The sequence below is a fragment of the Synchiropus splendidus genome, chromosome 2 (assembly GCF_027744825.2).
Source record: "Synchiropus splendidus isolate RoL2022-P1 chromosome 2, RoL_Sspl_1.0, whole genome shotgun sequence".
NCBI classification, from domain to species: Eukaryota; Metazoa; Chordata; class Actinopteri; order Syngnathiformes; family Callionymidae; genus Synchiropus; species Synchiropus splendidus.
Window position 1 is genome coordinate 23183590 of NC_071335.1, and position 23212 is coordinate 23206801.

General features: G+C 42.7%; 1 protein-coding gene across 4 annotated transcripts in view; it reads right to left on the reverse strand.

The window, feature by feature from the left end:
• Positions 1-496: 496 nt before the first annotated feature.
• The window catches only part of fam13a (family with sequence similarity 13 member A), a 37723-nt gene continuing 15007 nt past the window's right edge, over positions 497-23212 (reverse strand). For 2 of the 4 annotated variants that reach the window (XM_053856994.1, XM_053856990.1), the window contains 17 exons: positions 21147-21188; positions 16743-16784; positions 16452-16643; positions 15456-15657; positions 14040-14107; positions 13828-13870; positions 10410-10560; positions 6387-6603; positions 6176-6317; positions 6015-6096; positions 5244-5449; positions 5066-5149; positions 4169-4264; positions 3306-3389; positions 1908-2104; positions 1747-1848; positions 497-1609 (listed from right to left, as the gene is read on the reverse strand). In XM_053856994.1, coding sequence (XP_053712969.1) covers positions 1486-1609; positions 1747-1848; positions 1908-2104; positions 3306-3389; positions 4169-4264; positions 5066-5149; positions 5244-5449; positions 6015-6096; positions 6176-6317; positions 6387-6603; positions 10410-10560; positions 13828-13870; positions 14040-14107; positions 15456-15657; positions 16452-16643; positions 16743-16784; positions 21147-21188 — 2074 coding nt within the window. In that variant the 3' untranslated portion in view covers positions 497-1485. The remainder of the gene's footprint in view (positions 1610-1746; positions 1849-1907; positions 2105-3305; positions 3390-4168; positions 4265-5065; positions 5150-5243; positions 5450-6014; positions 6097-6175; positions 6318-6386; positions 6604-10409; positions 10561-13827; positions 13871-14039; positions 14108-15455; positions 15658-16451; positions 16644-16742; positions 16785-21146; positions 21189-23212) is intronic. The other 2 variants (XM_053856991.1, XM_053856995.1) reach the window with 2 other exon arrangements.

Sequence of the window (23212 nt, forward strand, 5' to 3'; positions counted from 1 at the left end):
ACGAAGAATATCAAAAGCACATCACACTTGGTGTCCACATTATCGATACCTCTGTTCGTGTTTCCCGCCTGCTCCTGAACGCACCAAACAAACAGCGACGTTCCACACGCGGCGCTTGAGGTTGATGTTCTTGGGCGGTGACGCTGACAGGTGAGCGCGCGCTTCTCCCTATAAACACGAGTCCGCCATTTTTTAGGAAACCAGGTGCGAGCGCCGATTCAATGTCACCTGGTCTTTCCCCTCATGTTTTTTTCAATTTTGTTTTTAGTTGGTTCGCTTTTGAAATGTGTATTTTTTGAAAAAAAAAATTTTTCATTTCATGTCCTAGAAAATATGCGTCAGTCGAACAGCGACACAAGATTCATTGCGCGCTTTTCTTGTGTCATGCAACACCTGTACGTAAGTGTGTGTATGTGAACGCATTTGTAACGCATACTCAACATTTATTAAGTATTTATTAAGTAAGCAAATCAGGATTTATGAAGTATAATTACAAAGTATTAAGTGTCACCTCCTCAATGTGTACTTTGAAATGCAGCTTATAGTTATGAAGCACACTTCAATAATACAGTACAAGTATACTAAAAGTAGTTTTGTTCCTAAATATATATGAATCAAATATACACAAAGTGTATAAAAATGGTTTTGTATTGGTCCCTGAGGGGTGTTGAAGTACAGACCCCAGCAGGAAGTAGTGTTGGTATTTCAGTTGAAGTCTTTTAAAACTGACCTGGACTCTGTGTTTCTTAGAGGAAGAAAATCCACACCACAAAAAGCAGTAAAAATAAGATTTCATTCATTATATATACAAAATACAAATAGTTTTATGTACTAAAATGTACACACTCTGAATTCATCCATCTTTTCCAGTGTTTACATTCAATACAACAAAATTCACACTGGGCACTCCACCTCGCAGGAAGAAGAGAAAACTGTACTTGTCCACAGAGATGTAAACGTACACAGTCGATAATATCTACACACCGATATAAACACGAGCTTTGAGCCCAAATTTCATTCCGTCGACTCGCAGGAGTGATTTTGAAAGTAGCTTATGTGAGAGGACGGCAGATGTCACTCACGACCTCCTGCTGGGATCCAGGTCGAAGACACCAGGGAACATTTATGTACAACATGAATCTGATAGTGTTGCCGTGAGCGCTCGTACAAAAATACAGGTGAATCGCCAAATCCTTCTTTCAAAAATATCTCATTTAAGACTCGTCTAGTAAAATGTTCCCGCTCAGACGTTTAGAGAAATAAATTAGGATGAATACACTTGTGATTCTGCCGCTTCGTATCCAGTCCAACCCGCCCGGGACACGTGCGGAGCGTGTCGCGGCTCCGGGTGTCGAGGTTCTGAGCATCGAGAGTTGTGACTCCGAGTGTTGCAGCTCCGAGAGACGAGGCTCAGAGCGCCGAGAGTTGTGGCTCCGACTGTTGCGGCGCCGAGCGTCGAGGCCTTGCTCCCGGTGGCTTCAGGATTCAGATGAACTTGCTGGAGTCTCTTTTGCTGATGAGGACTTCCAGCAAGCGCAGCTTGGCTTTGACGTGTTTGTACTCGCTGTACTCCACTGCCAGAGGGGAGCGGTCCTCCTTCTGAGCGTTCCTGCAGGGAGAACAGCACCGATCTGAGGCTGACCAGGGCTTCAGTGCAACACAACCTATGGAAATCTCTACATTCCTATCACATCTGCTCTGTGAGGAGATGTGAAGAGTGTGAGTTCTCTCGTTTCCTTCTCTCACCTTCCGTTTTGTCGAAAGAACTCCTCCTCGAACTCCTTCAGACTCTTGCGGATCCTCTTCTTCTCCTCTCGAGCCTCCTGCAGCTGCTCCACGAGTTCTTGCCTGGAACAAAGGGAGCGGTCAAACACCCGCTCGCCTCACGCCCGAGCACGTGCTCTTACATGTCGGCCGAGTGCAGGTTGGACAGCCTCATGTCCATGGAGGTCTTGGACGGGGAGAGTTGGTCCACGGGGGAGATGAAGCCGTCCACCTCCTCCTCCATGTGCTCCAGTAAGCCCAGCACGCTGAAGTCCGGCCGCGCCGTCACGCTGAACTGGCTCTTGGAGTCGCCGTCGTCCTCCGAGCCGTCCTCCTCCTCCTGTAGGGGGAGCAAGGAAGAGGGTGACTGGGGGGGTCAGAGCCTCGTCCTGGTGAGCGAATCAAAGGCTGTTAGTCTGACTGGACGGTTAAGGAAGCAGAACACAAACTGAGGCAAAACAAAAGCACTTGACTGGCAACACTGTCAGCCGTCCTCTTGTGTGGGACTCGCTCAACACCCAACACAGTGAACTTTATACACACCGCGAACACAACAAAAACAACGGCTGCAATGCCACAAGAGTTTCTAGGTCAAACTGTGCTGAAAGAGAAGAGAACGTCTGTCACCACCTGCCACAGGTATTTGTTCGACCTGAGCAGCATTTAAATCCACCTTCCCTTCTTCCTGGTACGTGCTTTGGTTTGTCGACTCAAGCTGTAGCTTCAGTTAGTATTTTGGCATTTTAGAGAGAAATGTCATCCTGTGAAAAGGTTTATTGAAAGCATATTTATTTCACCCACTTTTTGTGTCATTTCCCCCCTTTTCTTTTTCCAACATTACTATTTTTCACTTTTGTTCTAGTAGCTTGCGAAAAAGAAAAGGCAATATATTTGTGCACATTAGCACAGTTTTGTACAATTTATAAATATATTTTCGAAGAAAAACATGCCACTTACATAAACGCCCCTTTTATGGCTAATACAGTTTAAACAGAATTCAAGCACAATTCGTCTCTGAATTATACAGCAGTGGGAGGAGCGTTGCTGTTGACGTCATTTCCGGGGTTCTTGCCTGCTGAGTTGAGCCTAGCTGGCTGCCACGCTGTAGTTTCGCCCGTTAAAACTGGGGCCTTATCTGTTGTTTATGGCGGTGTGTAGTTCACGGTGACTCGTAACAACATCCCAACCTCGACGCCACCCAACAATAACGTCCTCGTTTCGACGAGTAACTGTGCTAACGTAGCTAATGCTAATCGGCATGTGCGACGCCGTCTTCTTCGTTTGTTGCTCAAAAGTGACAACGCCACCCATAGGTGTGGCGCAGGTACTACTACCTGCATTGACAGTGTCCTCCTTGACGTCATGCAGCCCAAGTGCTCACATTTGTCCAAACACAAACCAAGCGACTGATGTGAACCAGCTAGTGAAGCTACAGGCCAATGGACAGGCATCGATCAGGGAGATTAGTGCGGGGTAGCGGTCAATAGAGCGGGTCAGGAGGGGGGTTTGGTCTGATTGGAAAAGCAGCACCAGCGCGTCACCTTGATGTCTTCGAAGAAAAGTGCCGTTTCGCCCTCTATTATGGGCTGCAGGTGCAGCCCCCGCCTCTTGCTGGAGGGTGAACCCTGTGGTGACGGCGAGGAAGCAGGAGTTAGCCTGGCGCTGCGCCTCCGCCTTGACCGCGCCACCTTTACTTTATCAGGTCAGAATAGAACGCTCACGTCCTGTCAGACCCAGTTCTGATTCTGAACGGCTCCGTAAAAGTCTTTAGAATTCCTCTTCAAGATCTAAATCCTTCAAAAGTGTTCCTTTTACATAATGATATAAATGTACATCCTGAGCAACAAAAAAAAAAAGATATATTATATTATATTAAAAATAGAAAGTTACAAGGCTAAACGTTGACTTGTTAGTTCGACAAAATGACTTAACACATCACTGCCTTTAATATTGTGTATTGTAAAATGGATCACCTCTTTCGCAATCTAAGGTGATTATCCGGTTTGATTTAAATGTATGAGACGGTGCGTTAAACAATCCATAGAATAGGTCGACATGTACAATGGAGAGCTGACGTCTTTGAGTTATATAATGGATTTACAGTAAATGGAGATTAAATTTTACATCATAACATGGCTTTTTAATGAAGAACGAAAGTGAATGGAAAATTGCAGGAAACAAGTGCGCGTGGTCCTGTGCTTCATTTGACTCCTAAATCCTGCAAGATGGGTATCAATGCTGCGGCACTGTGGCTTCTAAAGCCGAAAGGAGCCGGGATTAACTGTCCGCAGACGTTTAGACAACGTGCTGATCTCTGTCACTGGCAGGTCAGGGAGCAGCAGAATGGCAGGGACAGCTGTGGGGCAGACGACCGCGCTGCGATGATGATGATGCGGGAACTTACTATGACGGGAATGGTGGAGGCCCGACACAGGATCTGCTTGACCAGTCGATAGCGGTCGTACAGCGGCTTCATGACCTGCCGCTCGCTCTTGGTGACCTGTTGCAGCAGAAGCAGACATGCCTGAGTCACTGACCTCATTCATGAAGGGAGGATGAGACTGAGATCAGGGCCAGAAAGACTCTTATATCAAAGACTACACTGCTGAGCGAACCTGTTCAATTATTTAAAACTATGAGGAAGTGGTGACTTACACAGCAAACAACTTAAACAGTCATGCTGTTTAATATAAAACCCAAATGTTACCTAAACTATAGAAGGCATTTATGTTCAAAATTGTGGCTTTAAACACAAAAATATGACTTTAAAAGTGAGCTTTTGAAACCACAACAAAGATGAACCACTTAATTATTCAACAGCTTTGTGTTTTTCTGCAGGTAAAAAATTGAAAACATGAGCTGTGAAATACAAAAATGGATGTTTTAAAATAAAATATTCATGGGCTTGTTGTAGTTGAAACAATTGAATCACCGTCAAGTCAGGCGTGCGTGTCATTCTGTCAAAAAGCTCAGTAATATGGCTCAAAAACTACCCGTCGACTCTCTAAAATTCATCATGCAAACCTCTACGATGAAGGCAGAAACTTACTTGCTACTAAAACACTTGGACATTAAATATTATATTTCTTCCTAACTGAACAAAAGACTGGCCAATAAATGAATCAGCTTTTGACTTGTGTCTACCAAACATAGCGCTGGCAGACTCACAATGGCATGCGCACACGGCTCTGGGAAATGATTCACCCTCCACTAGAAATTTGGGTCACCAGCATGTGGTAAACAGGATCTTGTTTGGAGCAAGAGGAGAGGACTAGATGCTCTTTAAAGGGATTTGACTCACAGGCCGGCCGTGGATGCTCTCGTAGTACAGGAGCGACTTCTGCAGGGCCACCTTCTCTGCGCTGATCTGCTCCCGAGTCATATCCTGCCGAGCAAGAAAAGAAGTTCCAACCAAACCAGTTTCAGATCCGTTGTTTATTGATTCAAACCTTCTCCTACAAGTGACTCCGTGTTCCCACCTTTATGTCCTCGGGTCTGTTCACCTCCTCCCTCTTCTCCTGCAGCTTCTTTAAGATGGCCTCCAGCGTGTTTTCCACAGGCGGCTTCGGCACCTTTTCTTGCTGCGGCTTCTTCTCCAGCTGAGAGCCGAAGCTTTTGGGGAGAGTGTTGCTGCGCTGGCGGGTCTGAGGAGGAAGGTCTTCTTCAGATTTGATGATCTTGTGTTCTGGTGACAAGACAGGAGACAATGGTGAAATAAAATTCACAATATAATAATAATAATTATTAATAAGATACAATATAGACATAATTCCCACCCACATTGATTTTTTTCACAATTACCCAACATGTATTTTATCTACAGTATATACAGTAGTTGGTTAGTTATTCCGAAAAACAATGATCCCCATCGGTCAGCAGGTGGCAGTAGCCTAACAGAGCACCGACAGCAGCGAAGAAGAGGCAAGCAGCAACCTGGGATGAGCGTATGTTGTTACCATCGACAGGTGAAAGTTGATTTAATACAGAGGTTCGATTGTGTGCTCTGTTTTATTAAGTCAGTTTCTGGCTGTTTTAACCACAGCTGGTCATCTGACAGGATGTGCCTCTCATTACAATGAAAAACAAATCCACATGAACCTACAACACTCCATCAAAAGAGAATGGCTTGGGAGCGATTCTGGATGAAGGAGTTGAAAATCAAGCATCGGGGTTTCAGTTTTGAATTTATCAGTTGTTTGCAACATGACTAAATGTATGATGGTTAGAAGAAGCCAAGTCACTTCTCTTACCCTTCAACATTTTGCGCAGTTTGGCCAGTTCGTTCACCCATCGTAGCACTTCGGGGTTTCCAGCCTTATCACTGTGAGAGGGCTGAATTGATAGAGATAGGAGTAAAACAACTGTAGCTCCACACAGACGCCATGTTTATTGAGAGTAAAATGCGGCTCACCCTGTACTTGCGCTCCTCTTCGAACTTCTCCTCAAACCTGTGGATCTTCTTCTTCAGAACGTGAATCCTCTTGGTGAGCTGAGCCGTGGTCAACTCCTCCTTCTCGTCGTCGCAGGAGCCCAGGGATGAACTTCTCCGCCGACTGAGGAACCATATGGAGTGTTTCCATGAGTAACTTCAACTCACAGCTGCCAGTTTGGCGAGTGTCTACCTGACAAAAGAGTGAGCGTTTGGCGGCGACGGCGGCACTTCGGTGTCGTCCAAATACTGCTGGCACTGGCCGTAGGCGTAGAAACGGGGAGACAGCATGGGGTCGCTGTCTTCCTCCAGCAGCTGGCGAATCAGGCGTCCTCCTGCGTGGGGCGACAGTCGAGCCTCGTCACGGTCCATGCTTTCCCTCTGCAACGGCGAGTTTGCTGGCACCGGCTCTGGATCGCAGAAGAGAACACGCCACCGCTGTGAGAGCTGGACTCCAAAATGACTGATGACATGCGATGAGAGCCTGCTCCTGCTGCTCGTGTGAAGAATGACCAGCTAATGCGTCCTCATATTTGAGCTGGCGTCTCGGAATATGACAGACTGTGTTTAAAATATTCACCACTCGCATCACAAGAATATTAATATGCTTTAATATATAATATTCTGAGTTGAACAAGCATATCTGAAGTAACTTTATACTTAAACCTGTTTTTAATTCTGCCAGAAAATAACACAAAAAGCAGCACATTACTTTGACTGATAGAATAAAGAATACTGACATACTTATTCCATAAAGAATTATTTATAATAACATACAAAGTAAAAAAATATGTTAAAAAATACTCAAGTCTATTGTTATTTTAACATTAATATTAAAATGCCTCACTAATGTTGACTTATTTTAATATTTAGATTTTTTTTACTTGTTTTAAAAGTATTTCTCTCAAGCATCAAAATATTCACCTGAATGTTTTTTTTAACATAAAATATTCACATTATTTTGACTAATCAGTGTTGACAGAGTCATTTAATGATTTGACAATGACAATTTTTCACTTTGTACGTCATAGTACAGAATTATTTTCAATAATAATAAATATCTGAATATTGTGACAAAAATATAACAAACGTTTGAGGGACGGAGTCAAAATAAATAAGCTGCTGAGTGGAAATTTTCAGTTTATTTTTCCAGTGAGAAGCAGAAAAAAAGTTGAATTATAGAATTACTTCAAAGATGCTTCAGCAACTCAGAATATTTAATATATTACAGGATATTAGTGCTTTTGCAAATCACCAACTGAACAATATACATTTATCGGCAGGTCTTAAACAGAAATTTGAGTTGGGAAATTCAATGGAGACTAACCCCAGCAGTTTCAATTTGACCTGAATTCAGTTTTAAGACAAAAAAAAGTTGAAGTTGACTGTGCCTCAGCCTGAGAAGGTGAGGGAAAATGTCTAGTGCGTCTTGTTTATTTTTCCTCCAGACAGTCACACATGTTATGGTTGGACTCGGAGACACGCCCACCTGGTCTCTCATGCTCCGATTACAATCCATCAATAATGAATTGCAGCGACAACAGCCTGGAGGATACCATGACAATCGCTGGGCTATTTATAAAGGCCTAGTTGGAGGATGTCAGTGATCCCTGCTGAGAGGTGAATAACTGTTTCACTTTCCAGTCGCCGTGATGAAAGACAAAGTGTTAGGAAGCGCCTTTCCAAACACGTGCACTGGACAAAGGGCTGGACGGATTAGGTTGCTCTGACAGAGGTCACTGTCACACAGCGGAGCCAAGACTGTTAACGAGGCGAGGACGCCCGCAGGTCCCGCCAGGTGGGAGGCCATTTACGAAAATGAAAACTTAGCCGGCTCCACCAAACGTCAGTGAAAACAATCACGGCCAGCCTAAAGGGGCACATGAGTATTTTCACTAGCTGCTAGTGCTAAAACAATACCAAGGCTCAAGTTCCTGCTCTGCAAACCAGGGTGTCGCCACCCTGAACTGCACGTACGTGCAGCTTTGGAGGCTCGGAACGTGATCACTTGCCGCAGGGGGAATCTCTCAATCACACCCAGATATCCTTGTATCCTCAAGCTTAGAGAGCAGGGCAGGCGGCCAGCGATCGTCGGTGGCATTCCGGATTAATCCTTTAAATCAAGCGCCCGCTGATGGCCCACGATTAACTCAACTAATGAAACAAAAACACGGCGGTTTGCCTTTTCACGAAAGGTTGTTGTTGTCTAGCCGGCGGGCCACAATGTTCCAGATCATTCAGCCTGTTGCCATGCAGTGGAAAAGGCCATTCACTCTCAACCTTTTCTCCGTTTGTGATTTACAGTGAAGCGGGCTGGCACTGATGCTTGTGTTACTCACCATCACAACTCAGATGGAAAACGGTTTTGAAATCAAGGAAAGGAGAGTTAAAGAAGGGAGCATCTAGAAGAGCAGAAGATGAGAAACAGATTCACTGTAGCAGTCAACCACACTGGCAGTTTTGGAAAATATTTTCAGAGGCCTGTGCTGCGTGAAATGTTCTTATCATATTTACATTTTTCACGCTCATAACTGTGGATCCAGATGTTCGCTTTCGAAAGGTTCCAATGAAAGTCTCCAAATAATTTTCAAATCACACTGATCCATAGGTTAAAAAACTTCACTTGAGACTGTGATACCACTCTCTCTGTTTCCCCTGATTCTTTATCAAGTCTTGTCTTGGCCCCAAATGTGCTGCATCAGCTCTTTGCCTCTCACAAATGCCTGATAGTGTCTTTCCGTAGGCAGCAAGGACGGAGCGACAGCAAACATCAGGTCATCCAGACGAGTGTTGGCACAAAATGTACTGGGGCAAAGGTCCCCTGATCACCTCTGGTGCCCGCATCCCAGAGCAGAGCGTGGCTCATCCTTTCACAGTGCATGTATCATCTATTTTAAGTCTCTGGGACTGTATGAGCTTATAAGTTTTACCTGCATGCCGTTCCAGTCTTGCACGTGGTTACAAGTTATTTTTACGTTTAAAAGTTCCGGTTAATATTAACCAAACAAGATATAAATAATGAATATCAATATTAAGACATAAATAAGACAAACTTACCGCCCGAAACTTGAATACTTCAAATGGACTCGATAGAATGTTGAAAGCAAAAGACGCATGGACGTCTCTGCTACACCGTCAAAGTGTGTTCATAGATGCTGAGTAAGCTTAAATGCTCTGAGGCAAACAGCACAGAAGAACAAACATCACAGCCATGAGGCGAAATCACGCTTGCACTTGTGGGATGTCACGCCTCGCTCGCCTCCGAGGACTCACAGAAAACGGTCTCGGCAAACAGTTACATAGTAGTGCTGCTACTAACACAACCCACTCCCTGCGGTGCTCTCACCACCACAAGACAGTCATGTACAGGATGTTGAAGACACAGACGACATGATGTTTGAGCATGAAAGAGCCATATGGATTGTAAATCTTCTTAAAGAGCTCCTCTTACCACACCCTCCATAAATGCCATGCTAATGACACAACAACTCCAAACACACCTCACAGGATCTAAAACTCCACAGGAAGAATGTTGTTATTCCTGTACCACGCTTGGCCACTAGAGAGCTCCACAACGCTCGCATTAAAAAAAAGGCAAACAGTGAGGGTGAAACCTTAGATCACAATGTTCTGGGGAAATAAATCATCACATGCCACGACGCGCTCCTCGCCGCGTGCAGCTATTTGGGGAGGAAAAAAAACCTGTTGGTTTCCATTCCAAAAAGTGACCACTGAACACCAAAATCTCCACCCACATTCTGGCTGTCGCAACATCCCATCAAGACAAAACAATTGAGACTCCTCAGCCATGACTTCCTTTCAGCCGTGAAACCACTTTGAAATTATGCTTCAGCTATTCAAAACAAGGCAGAAAACAAACTCAAAAGTTCTGGAGGGACATTTTTGCATGTTAATAATTGTCTAATTACAGAGACAATATTTATTTTTCATCACAATGTTTGGACAACAAACAAGCTGCCTTAATCCAGCATCTCCTCCAGATAGAGGTGTCTAGGGATCTTAAGAGGATCCTTGCCATTAAATCCTGCTGAAGGAGCAACGTGGGGAAGTAACAGACGGTGTGCAGACAACCATGTGCACAGCAGGCTGTCAGGCTCGTGCACAACGCAGCACAAAGACGCGACTTAGGATTCATCATTACAGAGTGGGACCGTGCTGTACGGGGCAATTACAACAAGCATGCTTCCATCCTCACCTCCCCAGTTGTTGTCCTCAGTAAGTGCTGTCAGGTCAAGCCGGGGAATGTCCTCACAGTCACAGTCTGGATCGGAGCCTCGTATCTCTCCCCCGCCGATCCTCCCTGTGTCACAAGAGACAGGCGACTCCTGGATCTTCATCCTTAGCGTCTGCACAACCATGAGAGAAACGGAAAGAGCACTCAAAGACGACGAACAGGCTGTGGACACACTCTTTAAGTTGGGCCACGGGCTCTCATAGACAGGCCCTGCCCCAACAGAGGGGGCGGGTCGACGGCGGCCATTGGCTGCCTCGGCGGGGCAAAAGCATCCGCCTATCTTTCTGAGGCCGAGCATGTGGGAGGAGGTGTGGATTGGCTCCCGCGTGCCCTTCTCTCTGAAAACAAATCCCTCCCACTTTCCTCAACAGTAGTGCCTTTGCTCTCTCTCCCGCCTGTCGCGCACATTTTCCCCACCAGAGTCAAACTGGACTTGTTTGTTTCACAGCAGCAGGAGGGGGGCGTGGGGAGGAGGGTGGCGAGAACAAAAAAAAAAAAAAAAAAAAAAAGCATAGATTGTGAGCCAGCACACGTACACTGAATCCGGGGTTTTTCCAAACCAGACCCAAAAACTTCGACCTTCATTTTTCACTTCTCCTCCAAGCTCTCTCGAACCCCCAGTGTGAACACTTCTTTACTTGTACCACATTAACACTTTGTCATGCAACACTCACACGTATAACAATTTGGTCAAACAGCTGCAACATTTACAGGCTGTATAAATATATATAACCATGATGGTCACGCATCACTCAATCCTTAGAGTCCAGTTTCATCTTTCTGGGTGTGGGATCCTGCTATTTTTAGGGAGAACAGATCAAGACTCACTGTTGCAAGACTGCCAGAGACGGCTCAAATTACGACACCTTGTGTTTTGTTGCGCGAGTCTGTATTGTTTTTTGTAAGCAGGTTTAGGGGAGATTACCGGTCACAACATAATTTAGACTGATGTCTTTCTGTGTTCCAGCCGATTCCTCTTAAGCACCATGCTGGAGTAGAACCTGAGAGACTGAAGTGGGTTCAGCCACTCGAGCATGTGATAACAAAACTCTAACAGGAAATGACTGGACAAACGATCCCTTGCTGTTCCCAACAGTTACAAGAAGCCACAGGAGTCACAGACAGTTCAGTCATGCTGTACTCATTCAGCAATACAGAACATATGAGCATAAAAAGCCCAAGAGCTGAAATGATTTCCAACAACCCCATAAACAAAAGATTTTTGATTGTGTTCTAGAAACTAATAAATCCAGGGGGCGCTAACCTCAAACCCAGTCTGTAATCATTTATTCTCATAAAAAACATGCAGTAAAAAAAGGAAAATGAAACTCTTATCTACAGTGCATTATTAGTGCATTTACTCTATATGAAATCATAATGCTTTTGTAAGGTTTTAGAAAAGATGTTAGGAATGTTTATAATGTATGGTAAGATATGACAGAAGTATTTTAAGTTGTTAAGTTAATTTCTGTTTTTGTGTGTGTATACATATACATATATATACACACACAAACAAAAACAGTATATACTATATTTAAAAAATGCCCTGTCTAAAAGAGCTAAAATAAACGTAGAAGCAAATAACACCACTCATCTACAATTCATTATTAGTACTATCATAAGAGCTTATAATGCATTAATAAGACTTTATAGAATACATTATGAATCGTGTATTGAAACTGAATTGCACTGAAAAATGTTTCATAATGCATAATTTTGTTCCAAAGCTGAGACCCCAAAGTGAATCTGGCCAAAAATACTGACTGATGGTGCTCTTTTTTTATAATGTTTACTAGTGGATTCCATAACACTGGTGGTATTTCTTGGGTGCATTGAGGTTTGCTTGCTATGAAAACCTAATTGAAGTAAAAGCAATTGAGTAAGATGAGAGGTATAAAGTTCAAGGGTAGCCCTCAATATGAGCTTTGAAGTCTACACAAGCGTATTCAAGAGAAAGGTTTAAAGTCGTGTGGCTTACAGCCAACTTGGTGCTTTTAAGTGAGGACATAGAGACGAAGCACACAGAAGTAAACAGACAAAGATGTCTGGCTGCCTTCACACGAGGCGATTGTCCATAAGTAGGTCGATTTTGATGAAGCAGGTTGAGCCAAGAGTGGCGCTGCACGTGAGCCGCATAGACTGACACGCAGATCTGAAAGCAAATCTGGAAAAAGCAGCTAACTACCATCTCATTATATAATGCAAATAGAAAATGAAAAAAAAAAATCTCTCAACTGGCTCAACCGGGTTTATCGTGATGACTTTTATGCATTTCTGAGCAAGAATTCCAGTAGAATAATGGCCTCCACCTGAGGATCAGATAACCCTGATTGAACTATCAGTCAAACTGGTGAGACAATCATTTGGTGCGGCACAAGACTCTCGCTGCAGAGGACTCTGGATTAGGAGCACAGATGCAGCGGCACATTCACGCACGTGCAAACTCTCACACACACACACACACACACACACACATACTGACCACTGTATTTGAAAGAGCACTTTAAGCACGATTACATCATCCTGAGCAGTCCAGCTGGCGCACCACAGCTCTGTCCGTGTGTGTTTGTTGCATCATAACTTGATTAAGCAGTGTTTGGGGGGGATTTAGCAAAAGTGGACAAACACATGGCACAACTACACATTTGCTAAGATGGTGCATAATCTGTAAAAATATAAAATCTTTGGGACCAATGTCCGACAGATATCTGTTAGACCTCAGAATTCTTGTGTTATCGAATCATGTCCATATATTTTGGGAGGGTTGGAGTAGTGCATATAAAGACCTCATCACCTCAACATCACCTGGAAAAAATCTGAACTGATGCTGAAGTGACAGAGGCAACACCTGGGCATCCCTCAAATATGAGATCTGATTGAATCCCTTCAAGATTTCTCAGGCCATCGTCCATTAGGACATCACCAGAAGGGCATCCAGGATCCATCCAAACCAGATTCCAGATCCTCCTCAACTGGTCGATAAAGTCAATTGGATATCCATCTATCTAATTAAGGTTGAGGCTTCTGCTGTGGTTTCTGACTCTGATACTTAAATATTATAAAATGGATGCGTACATGCAGGGTAAAACTGGCAGCAGCAGCATATATACTGATGTCAAGAGTAGCTCACTAGGAAACTCAGCACTCGTGTTTGAGCCACACTCGATTGTAAGGGGGTGTGAAGAACCAGCTGAGGAGGCTGCCGGAACAGAGAGGTGCCAGCTCCAGATGGCTGCTCGGCGACACAGTGTGGCAGAGCTGCTGGGATCCATTTGCACCATTCAGATAAGATCCGTTTTTCGTTCACTTTCAAGTAGTGCTAAGAAAACCCATCACCCGGAACATACGTGCACCCTAAAACATATAAACATAAAAGTACCTGCGAGGACAGGTGAGACACTCCGGGTCTTAAACTGTCACTCCTGGAAAAAAGCACAGGGAAATATTTAGAGAATAACAATGTTATTTAAGACATGGAATAACCAATGGAAATCAAAATTGTGGCAGTGAAAAGGGAGATATTGGTGTGTAGTTCCAAGACAATGATAAAAGGCACTGACACAGATTTTTTAGAGATGAACTAAGCTTTACCCTTTTCTTAAAGTCTCTGTGTGTTCAACTCCAGTTTGTTCGTACATCCCAGGAACACTTGAAAACTCCTGCAAACAAAGGAGTTACACACATTCCTGAGAAATGATCGAGAAGTGAAAATGCTAAAATACCCGCCTCAAAACATGTCAAATACCTTTGATTTGAGCACAAAGAAAAACAAACAAAAAAATAAATAAATAAATATATATATATATATATATATATATATATATATATATATATATATATATATATATATATATATATATATATATATATATATATATATATATATGGAATGCATCCTTTTATGAGATGCTCAAGCACGTCAACAGCTGCCTTAAAGTGGGGGAACTCATCACTCCCCTGAGAAGACACAGGCACTCCACTTCTAACCTGCTGATCTGACCCTTGATCCACTTCTCTCTTCCCTCAGCAACGGTTCACGGTAAAAATGAATTGCTAGCTAAATGCGTTGGCGTTTTGATGAAATGTTTTATCGTCATAAAGGTTAGGAAATATGAGAAGGAGCGCCAGCTCTGGCTGCTCTGATATTAACTCAAATCTCATGCCACCCTCTCAAGCGCACACACAAAATAAAACACTCAGAACTAGCAGTAAAGGCAGCAGGATTGTACTGTCTGGAAGGAGGAAAGAAAAATCCAACTGATGAGGAATTTACAAAGATTTATGGTGAATAAAGTGTCCAGTACTTTGATTTCATGATGTGGGAAGTTTTTTCTGCATCAGCACACTTTGGTGTGTACGCGACTCTGGATTTGCTTTACAGTTAGTATTAATGTGCATACACTCTTCTACTGTTCTCAGTGATATAACACTGTACATGAGACATGGCACCAGGATGGAGCAGAACAAAGGCTCTGAAAATAGCCACTCTTTGGATTGTCACAGAGTGTATAATTTTCTCCCAGCATTGATTGATTTGAGGTATAATTTAGTCCATGTTATAGTGAACCCTGAAAAGATTTCTGACAATATGACTTCATGTGGAAGGGCAGAAACATTGAGCAGCAGAAACAGATAACGCTGCACGTTTTCTTCATCAGTTAATAAGTGGTCCCGGTAATTGCACTCCTTCCTCCATGAATCTCCACTTCCGCTGCTCAACAATTTGAAGACAGCAGCTTATGAGTGTGAGGACAGTGCGGAAGTCAGCTGATCTCCACACACATAAAATCATTCCACAATCGAGAGCTTAAGACTCAAGCAGGACTGGTTCAATTGACAGGTTGGTTGTAGAAAAATATTCTTAAAGTAAAATATTTTATTGCTATTTTTCAATATTTTTTTTATTTCTTTTTGTTGCACATTTTTGCTAATCCTCATGTATGAAAAATGCAGAAGAATTAATAAACTATATTAAAATATCCAAAGAAGAAAAAGCTGATGACTCACGGTTTGGGTGTCCTTACGGTCAGTCTTCAGAACCAGCATAGGGCTGGATTTCCTGGCTCTCGCGCTACGTTCCTTGTGCAAATTCAGACCTCCGCGTGGTTCAACTTTACTCCTCCTGTTCTCTCCAACACAAGCAGTGCTGCCTTCTCCACTCGCCGGGATGTTCTCCTTGTTGGTGTCTTCCTCGGCGCACGCGACTCTGCTTTCAAATAGAAAAAAGAATGAGAAAATCACATGCTTTCTGAGCAACTCGACTCGATCTGCCGAGGTGATGCTCATCTCTCATTACTTATATCCTATCGTGCAGCTGAGAAGCTGTTTAGCCACTGTGCTAATTCTATTTACTATCCACTGTCCCCAGGCTTATTGGCTGTTTCTGATGTCTTCCGACTAATGCTCTCCTCTAATCCATGTGTCACTGTTCTCCAGACTTTATGAAGTCTACATCAACACAGATTAGCTCCTGACACTGGTGACCTTGGCAGATCAGAATCTCAATCTCAAACCAAACTGCAGGGCGAAAAGGAGAGCATTTGACCTACATAAACACAAATATAGTAAAATATGGAAGCATTTTCAAATAAAATTTCAATGTGTTAACCTATTCAAACAAACTTTTCATCCCTGTGAACTTCTATAAAGAGAACCAATGTTTTTTTTTTGTTTTTAAAAGTCAATTTACTGCCCTCCGTCATTGAGTAAACCAACAGCCTGAAGATGCCAGCTTCCTATAATGTTCTTTAACACAATTACAGTGATTTTGGGGTTCCAGAACCCGTCACCAGTGAAAAAGATCTGTGAGGTAGAAACATAAACTTAATGTATATTTTCAGGCACTAAAAACTCTTCAAGTTCAATAATTAAACCAGCATGCCACAACACATGAAAAATCTAGTGAGAAATATCTGCCATTCCACTGTGTACATAGTCTTTGAGGATATTCTTGGCATTTTAATATTTATGTTTAAGCACCATGATCTTCAAAACTCATTATACCTGTCTCTCTCTTTCTGTATTCCCTCTTCCTGTCGCTCTCTGCAGTGTCGACGTCTCTGTCTGGCAGTTTGCGTCACTCTCAGAGAAGGCTGACAAGAGGTCAAGTCACAGTCATCTGAAACAGGATCCCTCGAGTGGTCCACTTCAAAGAGAAGCTCCTCCACCGTGGAACGTATTGTTCTGTCCAGGATGCTACAGGAAGCCATAAACACAAGGTCACTTTCTATATTCAGAACGAAACGCAAGTGACTGAAAAACCGCCAGGGTTTACAGTGACAAGAAATGACTTACTTCACCACATCAGGTCTGCAGTTGATGGCTGAGAGGTGGGAACTGGAGGGAAAACAAGAAGGGTGGTCAGCTCATGCTACAGGTGCTCACAATACGTTAGAGAATATGGCTACAAATTGGGCTGCTCCTTGGTGATGAAGGTATCCATTAAGCAGGGAAATAGCATGCGTGTAAACGCAGCCATGACTACCAACCGTATGTTTAGGTATGTTTTTCTTCCACTTTTACGGGCGTTTATTCCTTATTTAAAGATCACTGAGGTTACGGTATTCGTATGTTCATTATGGGAAGACGACGCCTTCATGCAAACAAAAAAAAAGTACTAGTATGAAGAGGTCACGTGTTGCCACAGGCTCAGAGGCTTCATTTCCAATGCTTATTCCCCAAAGCATCTGCGATAGACCCCAGCTCCCACAAACATACGGCAACAGCCATGCTCGCCCAACCACTCACTCATTAGCCCCAACTGTTGTAGGGAATGTACAGTATGCTTTTATGCAAACTATGGTGTAGACCAGACCGGGGCCAAATGTGGCCCTTTCACTGTATTTATATGGCCCTCTTTGAGTCAGAGTAAAACTATAAAACTGACTCTCTTTTGGTCTTTTACATTGTTTTTTTTTTCATTATGATGCAACTGAAACATAACTTTCTTGTTTGATTTTTTTTTTTTTTAGTATTTCCTGTCCCTTAAAATACATCAGAATTGAAAGTCGATTTTGAAATGTATGAGACATATCGAGAATCTTTAAATGGTATGTGGTTTAATTAAATAAAACACAAGAAGCCAACATTTTCTGTGCATTTTTAAATTGTAATTTCATAGTCACACATGCACCTTTCTCAGCCACAACGGTCACAATTATATCACCTGGACCTTTACGAAACTTAATTGCTCCTCAGTTGTACTTCCATGATGCACTGGACTGACTCACTCTAGAGCTAAACCTCACCATGACGTTGTGGGTCAAGACACACTTGACTGAACATCTGTTGGGGGACAGCAGTTTTGCTTTTCACGCTGGACGCACTGCTCCTGATAAGAAGAGCATCAACTGTTTAGGAGGGGTTGAGATCGAGCTTGTTGAGGGATCACAGGTCAATGAGGCTGAGCTCACACCTGGACTTCGCCATTAACAAAGCAAGAAAAAGAAAAGATCTTTTTCTGTCGGTAGCATAATAGTCCAGCACATGCTGGAGTTCTGCCGCATCAGGGGTGACCTGCCAAAGTCTTCAGTAAACATGTTGACAGTAACAGCAGTGTTGGTGAAGGACCTTACTGAGAACTGATTATAAAATAGATAACGTTGAACAGTACACATTCTGGTGACTGCTGAGCAGGATATCGGTGAACCCCTGATAACACATGGGAATCAAAAGGTGGACCTGAAAGAAGAACCACTTGTTTAAGAGGGCGCTCACGGATGGAAAATAGTCCAGAAATGACAGGGTAAATTTACAATACTGGTTAATAATACAGTCGATTGTGTCTGCAAATACAAAGTTCTTGTTTAAATACTAGCAAACCACGACAAGCAGGAGTCTACTGTCTAATTATAGATTTGACTATAGATACTTTAGGTTAAACAAACAAAGAAGGGTTAATGATTGAGCAATGTTGATTCAACCTTCGACCTTAACAGCTTAAATCCTCTAATGCCGCACCTCATGAGTTGGCAGAGCTCAGACTTGGGGTATCTTAATAACATGACGCCGATGAGCTGAGAATACAGAGCAGTATTTTTTTCAGTGATCAGAATGGAAAATGACTTCAGGACTAAAACAGGGCACAGAATTTAAATACATCCAAGCCATTTTAACATGTGACCGTGTGCGCATAGCATCAAATCAAAGACAAATTCTACTGATTTTAAAATACACTAAAATCATACCAGATTGCTGAAAAGCTTGGTTTTACATGAGACTCAACTTGTGCATCCTGGACAGACTAAATTACTCTAAATAACAATAATAATAATAAAAGTCGCGTTTGACATTGCAACATACATAGTGTTAAATACTTCTATTTACTTGTAAACCATTGAGTTCAGGAGATGAGTGGTTCAAATGATCCATCATGTATTTTAAGCCCCAGAAATTTCCATTAAGAGGTTGTCCTCGTCACTAGGAAACATCCGACCGCCGTTGGATGAGATGTGGTATGTTGAACCAGTGACACCAATATGCAGACTCACGGTAAAAAAAACCCGGAAAACAAAACGAGTCTGCCAGTGCACGAAGAGTCACGTGAATTTTGGAGTTGTTAAATGTCCCACGGTGGCCAAAACCTGCCGGAATGCTCTTTGGTTGGAACACAGCAGCGCCCGTGCCATGTCTGTAGAACATTATTTTCTGCCAAGAACTTCACGAATTTGGCCTACTATCTGTCGGAAAACGTGACCAACCAGAATAGCTCCAGGCAACATTGTTTCTGTGTAATGGTTAATACTAAGATGAATAGTGATTACTGTCGCAGCCAGGGCACAACTGCAAAGCCTTGTGAAAAGTTCCACGCGTTGCAAGTTGATACCAGTTTTGAATATCATCCATCAATGGATCTGCAATATATACCGATGTGGGTCTTAATGAAGAATGTTAAATGGCTAGCTACCTTTTGTAGCACTCAGTACACTCCGAGCAAGTTACCTGTATTGACCTGACCAAAAAAATCATCTAGTCGGTGACACTATCGCTGGATGAATATCACGTGAATCTAAAATTAGCTGGACTACTTTATATCTGACAGCATATAAACGCGTGATTAAGCAAGCAGCTGCACGGGCGCCTTATCTTTCCAAAGTCATGCCAGCCATCCCAACATGAGCAAAAACGTCCCTGTGCTAAATGAGTAACTAAAAAACTGATCATGCTATCGCTGTTTTAAGGTTGACTGAGTGACTAACAGCAGCAGCGTTGATGATTAACGGGAAATCATGGCGCAGGTTGCACACAGAGCCTGAGGCGGAAGTTTAAGTCATTAGGTTGTTGTGTATTTAATTTTTACACCAACTGGTGTCTGCTCCATGGGAGCACCGCAGTTGTCAACAAGAACAACTATGTCCTCAAGTCGGAGGTTTTAACTTATTGAAGTGGTTGTATGATCAAACCGATTTCATTTTGAAACAGTCCTAATGTTAACAGCTTTTTATTTTCAGCATTGAAGTCACTCACATTTATAGCATGTTAAAAATTTGATTTATTTCATAGAGTTGAATTTCAATTGTTTGTATTCTTCAAGTAACTTATCGTTTTAATGTAGCCTTTTTCATTATTTTTTATTATATTCTATGGCATTCATTCTTATACTTTCCTGGTTTACTTTTTTTCAGATAATCCATTTGCTTCCCTTCAATCTAACCTTAATCTTAGGCTGGTTTAATATTTCCTCAGTTGGAAAAAGGTTATGAAGGTGATCAGTGCCCTGTCCTGGAACGCTCTCCCAGCTGGAGAAATGAGAGGTAAAGTCAATTTGACATTATTAACCACCTCAAGTGGTTAATAATATCAAAGAGGTGGCAGATATCGGACAAGGAACATCCTTTTGCATTTGCTTCCATGACCTAGTTTTCATGGTCTTCCCTCACAAACAGAATCAAATGACTTCTCTTAAAAACCCTTTCAGGCCCAAACATGTGATTGGTGCTGCTCAGATCCACCAATGAGCTCCCATTCACACACAAAGAGTTTCTAGTATTTTGGCAGCCTCATGTGTCATCCATCGGTCACAAAAACCGCAGCACTTCAGTTGTCTTTTAACTCTGTTGATGGAAAAGCTATACACTTCTGTTGAAATGTAACGGGAGGGATCTTACCCCTCAAGTTACAGCTGGCATTTATCAACTACATCCCATAACATCTGCACCTGAACCAGGTCAGTTTACGACACTTTTTACTACAAAGAGTGGGTGACTTCCGAACAAGACCTCAGTCTTCAGCTCCACTCTCTCAGAACCTGGCGAGACACTTGAGATCCAGCTCTCCCTGACTCCTGCCAAAACCTTAATCCCGCATAATATCACATCCCACACAACCAGACAGAGGTACAGCCTCTGATCTAGGGTGTCATCTCACACCCATGCTATTGCCCGTCTTGTACAATCAGACCTCTGTAGGCAAAGGCAACTCTATCTTTAATTCTGGTTCAGCTTCAGAACACACTTTGCTTGTCGCTGTTCTGGGTTGGAAACAGTAAAAGAAAAGGCATCGGAATGTTATAAAACAGCCATTTTAGCAAGCAGTGAAAGTACATTATGTTCCATGTGCCCAACACCCTGTTTACTTTCTGCACTGCAACTTCATTGTCTCAGATGACAATGAAGTTGCGAGCAGAGCCAGACCACTGCCCCCACAACTACAGTTAAAACAGCATGTTGACAGTCGAGCATATGAAGACGAGAAGCCTACCTCATGTAATAGGGAGAGATTGGTCTGTCTTCGTTCTTGCCGCTGAAATAAAAACACACAATTATCTTTAAGAATGTCTGAAAGTAAAGTGGAAAAACAACCGAGCCATAACATGTTATTGCGACTGAAGACTTGGCCATATGCTGTCTTTTGTCTGCCGAATAAAGAGCCGAGCCATGTTTAGGTCAGTGCCTTTGTGGAACATGTCACAGTCAATTATGGAACAGCAGTTAAACGGGCACTAATGCAAATCATTGGCAGCTGGTGGAAGGACGTCGGCAAAACTAGAAAAGCACTCAGCAAGAGCAGACCTCCACCAACATCTTCTTAATATGATATCACTTCTTAGCATTGCATAAAATATCAATTTGGAAGTCATTCTGGAAGTTGCTGGCACTATCCAGTAGAAACTGTGCAAGGAAGTCAGTGAAGCTCTTTGGAACAATTTGATCAGGATTCTGGAACAACACCAAAATATAATCATCTCTTTCACGATTCCACAATATTACTTGAAATAACTGAAATAAATGTCTCCTCTTTGGCAGAGGCAATAAAAAAGCTGCAGATGATTGCTCAACACTGACTGCCAAGTTTCATTTCATTATAGCCTGTCGTTGGTTCCCCAAAATTTGCCAGTTGCAATGAAAATAATCACTTGTAAAAGAAATAAACAAGCAGCCTGCAATACACAGCAACTCAATAACCACATGGGTTTCCGGATTACCCGCAGGACAGAAAGCTTAAAATTTTATCGCAAAATAAATCAAGCATTAACTTGACCAATACAAGCACTCATGAATCATGAAGCCCATTAACATGCCGTGCAGCATTCAGAAACAACACAAAAACAATTGTAGACCATTCCCCAGACACTTGTGTTTGGAGGAACATGCACCCTTTCACGTAGCTCCAATGTGTTTTGATACAGAATGTTCCTCACTCTGGCTTTGCTGTAACGGGCATACAAAGGGAGGGGGAGTGGGGGGCATTGTCGGAACACCTCCAGTTCAAAACAGAGGATTTATGTTTCAGTACAAGCAGAAATTAAAACTGGTGAAAGGCTATGGACTTTCACTTGGGGGTGCGATTCACTCGCAGTGAGAAACCCATCATTCAGGTTGTGATTTTCCTGCTCACAAGGTAATGTTTTGTACTGGAGTTATGAAGTCTGGCAGCCGCATTAAAGTCATTTGTGCCATCAGAGCGGTCGGAGCGGAAATCCTGATTACCCACTACCTTACTGAGAGGATAACAACAAGATTTGTGTGAATTCTTGGAGGGGTTCCTGGTCACTGCCGTTCTAACAGAAAACTACCAACATCCAGTTATAAAACCTGAACAGCCTTGCATTTGTAAACATCGCTATTTAGCTTATCTTTCATTTACTGTATTTAGTACCGTCAATGATCTGAAATGTAGCGGTGTCTGTAAATGGTTAAAAAAAACAGCAGCTGCAGAACAGTCAAAAACCAGCTTTAGACATTCTTCGAGTCTCAACATCCACATTGTTGTAGCCAAGCTTTAACATTCAGCGATAATCACTGACTAAAGTATGCATTTAACTCCTTGGTTAGAATGAACTGCAAACCAGTTAATCTCAGCAAAGCTCTGGGTCACATGTGTCATGGCCCGAGTTACATTTGGCCCATGAGATGATCAGAGAGCTGCACTTGATAAATTCCTTCCAGAGCTGAAAAACTATTCAGCAAAGTATGTTCCACTTACTACAGCAGCACAAGGAACTTCTCTGTTCATTGATGGGTTACTCAGTGCAACACAACTCATCTGCTCACGTGTGTGGCACGACGAGTGCCGACAGCAATGAAATAAAAGGAGCAATAAAGAACCAAATGAAAGCACCAACACAAGAACAGGACAAACTTGGTGTTGGAATTGGCAAAATGTTTAGTTGGGAATCCGATCCTTAACAGCAACAATAGTAAATACAAACTAGAAAAGCCCAAAAACATCACATTCCTCTGCCCAGGAGCTCATTACACTTTATAAAAACACAAACTCACAAACACTTGGGAAGGTATAATACTTCATCTTTAACTTCATTATTT